General features: G+C 33.3%; 1 protein-coding gene across 1 annotated transcript; it reads left to right on the top strand.

Moving 5' to 3' along the window:
* Positions 1 to 3,905: 3,905 nt before the first annotated feature.
* Positions 3,906 to 4,403, top strand: LOC133815671 (S-protein homolog 24-like). The gene has a single exon (XM_062248482.1). It carries the CDS (start codon positions 3,906 to 3,908, stop codon positions 4,401 to 4,403), a length of 498 nt encoding a protein of 165 aa, XP_062104466.1.
* Positions 4,404 to 4,945: the final 542 nt, after the last annotated feature.

The raw sequence follows: 4,945 nt of genomic DNA, 5'->3' as shown, positions 1-4,945 counted from the left end.
GTTTCTAGCCAAGTGCTCTAATGGATAGAAATGTTGTGTCTAACAAGTGAGCTATAGGCTCCTATTTATAGAGTTTAGAGACACCCTTTGAATTTCAAATTCCACCAACCCCCATGGCTATTACCAATGTTTAATTGGATTAATATGGAATTAAAAAGGAGGTTTGGGAGTTATTTGGGTTTTTTGAGCCGTTCAACAAAGATTGAAAAAACTGAAAAATTGGTCAGTTTTTGGCCTGTGGCCGCGACTAGAGACATTAGTGGCCATGGCCACTAGCCTCTGTCCCACAGGCCGTGGCCACCAACATTCAATGGCCGCGGCCACCGACCATTTTCAACACTAAAAAATGTGCTATTTTTCCAAACGGTTCCACACCCTCCCAAATGATTTTGTAACTCCCAAAACACATTATTGGGGTTAAAATCATATCTCTAACAACCATATCACATATGGCTTTATGAAATTCATATCTAAAACTCAGTAAGCAAAGTAATGCATGCAATGCTAATGATTACTCAATGTCAAAGGACATATACAACTTCTTTTTAAATTTTGGGCCCCTTAAAATTGTGCACACTGTTTGATTAGGCCAATGTCTGCAGGGCTTGTTACACATATCATATAAAATCCCATGGTTTCTCCTCCGGCTAGCCATCACCATAGTAGGGCACATTAAAAACCTTATGCCATCGTTGCCCCGTCGGGCTTAAGAGTTAAGGCGGCCACACACTGTGGTGTCAATACATATAACAATAACTCATATGGAGGAGAAATAAAAACGGAAACATGGCAAACAATATAATTGGTTCACTAAAACCTAGCCCAAATTATTGGGCAGCCACTATAAGCCTACTATAGGCCTCCATTTACACTTATTAACACTTTCATTTTCCTTTTCAAAATAGTGGCACTGAACTTAAACTTCTTATTACAACTTTCTTTTATGTTGCACAAAACTTGCAAAGGCATCATAAAATTAATCATCATAATATCATGCATGGTCTTATATCATATAATAATTTACCATATCACTATTAGGCCATGCCTACAAATTTATGATGAAGTGTCAATGTATGTTAATACCACTTACTCACAAAATATTCATATAATGCATACTTTCACATAACATGTAATTCTTGTAATGCAGTTGAGTACTTCACTTACATTCTGTCCAAAATATAATTCACCGTGTAACAAGTGGTGTCTTAGGTGTTGATGTGCTTATCCTGAAAATGACATGGATTTCTCATCATAATGATGGCAGTAATACATTGAACTCTCATTTAAAAATACCCATAAAACATCATATCAAATTTCATTTCCAATTCATGCCTAAAATGCCTTAAACCACCTAGATCGAGCGTTAAATTTATCTTAGACATTTGGAGAAATTTTGACAGAGTTTCCCCTTAATTTTAGCTATCCTCAAATATCAAAATCAACCAATAATCAACATCAAATAACCTGCCATAACCATATATCCCAAATACCAACATGATTCATCAAAAAGTTATCATATACCAATTTTGATAAAATTCTAATCTCCTAGATCATCACCCAAATTAAATGAGTCTCCACATATATTCAAACATTTACAGACATATATCCTCTCTTATAAACTCAATCAAATAACCAAAAATCAGTTTGTACTCCAAGAACCCCAAAACCTCATCAAACACAAAATTTCACTTACCGAGCAACTTTTCGGCGAAAACAATCTCTTCTAGCTTTTCTAAACCTCAAACCACTTGCAAATCACCAAGAAATATCTTAACAAGAGATAAAGCACCATAGATAAAGATTTCAGCAAAATTCAAAAACATAGTTTAACTTCCAAGTACAAGAACTTACCATAAAAAGGCTAGAACTAAGCTTAATCCACTTCTTTGGCTTTGATTTCACTTGGATCTCCTTAGAATTTCTTCAAACCAGCCAAGAAATGGTTTTTGGTTTTCTTTTCTTTTCTCTCTGTTTTTCAGAGTAATGGTCGTGCAAAGTGATAAGGTTGATGAAAATTCTTTATTTTTAATGATTTGGCCTTATTGTATCAAAATTTGACACCTTTCACCTCATCATTTCACCTTTTGACTTATGAAAACCTTATCACTTCAATAATTTCGACTTAATAATATCATAGGCCTATTATCCTTATGTGTAAAACACTCACACCAAACCTTAGGTCCATATGAGTTCATACCCAATAGTTATGCTTACCCGATCGAGCATAGCGCACTTATGCTAAGCTCGTTTTGACTTTGCATCAATACCACTGATTATGTATACCTCCCATCAAGACTTGATCTAATGGTTCTAAAACAATTTTTTTCTCATCAATGAGACCTTAATAATAACTCAATTATATTTGGTAAATCCACTAATACTCAATTTTACACCGAAATACTAGTAATCGACATTGTACTATTTTTCACCACTTAACATCTTTTGCCTTCTATATCTCACTTTCCTCACTTAATTCCATGCCTTGTCCATATTTTTCATACTTTCTTATATCTTGAGCACATCAAACACCCATAAAATACAACTCAAATGCCACAAGGTTAATAATATTGAGCATACATATAGACATCACATACACAACTTTTATACTTATACATGAAAACACTTATAAGAATATGCATATGCTCAAATTATACATATTGTATGATATGTAATGCAATGCAATCATGCGATTATTGGCTATATTATATCAAAATAATGTGGGTGATACATCCTCCTTCGTCCCCGACCACAACCAAAAATCCCCATCCCCTGCGCGCAAAACCTCGTTGCATCCCCAGCCACCCCCATCGTTTTGTGCAGCTCCGAGCACCACGAATCGCACTCAGCCCATGCGCCACCCTTCTCCCTCGCCTCCGACCACGACCAGCACATCCCTCACCTCAGCCTATACCCGTTGTTTTGGATTTGGGGGCTCGTGAATGGAATCACGCAGAGATGTGGGAATTGAGGCTGTGCTCGTCGATGGTGCGGCTGGCTGTTCTTGGCTGGGTTTTATGGAGGTGCGCGCCTAAGGTGAATCACAGGTGGTGAGGGTGGGTGGCCGGAGATGAAGGTGGAGATGGTGAGGCAGGCGGGTGGAGGACATGGAGGTGGTGGCTAGAGCAAAATAAAAGAGAAGGTGTGGCTTGGCTGAAGGAGTTTTTCCTATGTTAATTACCATAGTACCCCTCATTTTGCAGATTTTTTTTGTTTAATTTTGATTTCCAATATGGGATTAGTTTTCCCATAAACTAAGATTTTGTTAATTAAATTTTCCCATACAAATTAAGGAAAGTTTAATTCTCATATTTTTGCACATTGATGGCTAGAAAGCTATATTTTTAAAAAGTTCCCTAGATTTATATATATATATATTTATATAGATATCCCCACATAACTTATACTATTAAATAAAATAAAATTGCATTGGTAAAATAATAATAAAAGTAGTATCATAAACTTTCCCATAAATATTGCTTGATAAAATAAAATTACTTTTAATAAATTATAAAAAACAATAACTGAAAATAATTATCTCTTAAAATTTAGATAATTACATCATAAATAACTAATTTAAATAATTATAAAAATAAAAGTAAAAACCGAAAAAGTACCTAATCATAAATATATAGTTTGCATATACTTAACATACATACTATATATAAATTAAAAATTTGTTGCAACTGTGGAGAAAAACCACCCCGGTTATTCCATATCCTAATTGTCAATACATTTATAAAGACTCAACCAATAATCATTTTGTGATTATCTTCTTATCATTTTAAAACCACCTCATCACGTCATAATACCAAGATATTGTGTATATATATGTACAGAAAAGAACTCACAAATAATATATTCTTGTGTACATTTCAAAATATTGATTACTGCCAAATACAGGAAAGATGGAGCTGTTTGAGAAAAAAGCTATGTCATTGATTTCCTTACTACTACTGATTATGATTTCATCATTAGCAATAGAAGGAGAAGCGAGAGCGAATCTTCCCTCTACAAAAAATGACAACAATGAAAATTCTAGCGGTGATGAAAAAATCGGAGGCGTATTCGTATATAAAACGACGGTTCAAATCTTCAACAATTTGGACAATCAAAACCAACTTACAGTTCATTGCAAGTCCGCTGATGATGATTTAGGTGCTCATGTTGTGGCCAACAATCAAGATTACGAGTTTAAATTCCGAATCAATTTTGCAGGTACTACTTTGTATTTCTGTGGTCTTACCTGGGTTGGTGGAACAGGATCGTATGACATTTTTAGAGCAAGTAGAGATTCATTCAGATGCGCCTCAAAGTGTGTTTGGAGGGCTCATAATGATGGAATTTATGGCTTCAAAGAGGGTTCAAATCAAACAACTGCTGATATTATTTACAAATGGTCTTAACAACTTCACCTTATGTGATCGATTCTTGCTTCACCAATTCTACTTAATATATAAATATTTATGCCTCCAATAAAACAAATGCATTTATTCCACTAAAGTATATTTCATTGTCTCTTCTTGTAAAATTTTCTAGTAGAGTATATTTCAATAAATATGTTTTTTTTAGTATGAAAATCGATTTTTACCCTTTTAGATTTATTCTAACTATATATATATATAAAACTTTTATTATCCATATAAACACTATTATATATATACTAGAAACAAGCAACTATATACAACTTTTATTATCCATATAAACACTATTATATATATACTAGAAACAAGCAACAAGCAACAAGCAACAAGTAACGTGCAATATGCACTTTAGTTAGTTTTATTTATAGAATTTATTACTTAATTTTATTAAATTTATATTAATGTCATATAAATTTTGAAATAAATATCCTATTTTAATTAAATAATTTTTTTTTTAAGTTTATGTTTGTTCTAGTTTTTGAACTTGGGAGTGACAACAAGAGATTATATATTATATGTTTAAT

The sequence above is a fragment of the Humulus lupulus genome, chromosome 2 (assembly GCF_963169125.1).
Source record: "Humulus lupulus chromosome 2, drHumLupu1.1, whole genome shotgun sequence".
Classification (NCBI taxonomy): domain Eukaryota; kingdom Viridiplantae; phylum Streptophyta; class Magnoliopsida; order Rosales; family Cannabaceae; genus Humulus; species Humulus lupulus.
This window is presented reverse-complemented; position numbering and strand designations above follow the sequence as displayed.

Coding starts and splice junctions, on each gene's coding strand:
- LOC133815671 (XM_062248482.1), top strand. CDS start 3,906: ATGGAGCTGTTTGAGAAAAAAGCTATGTCATTGATTTCCTTACTACTA.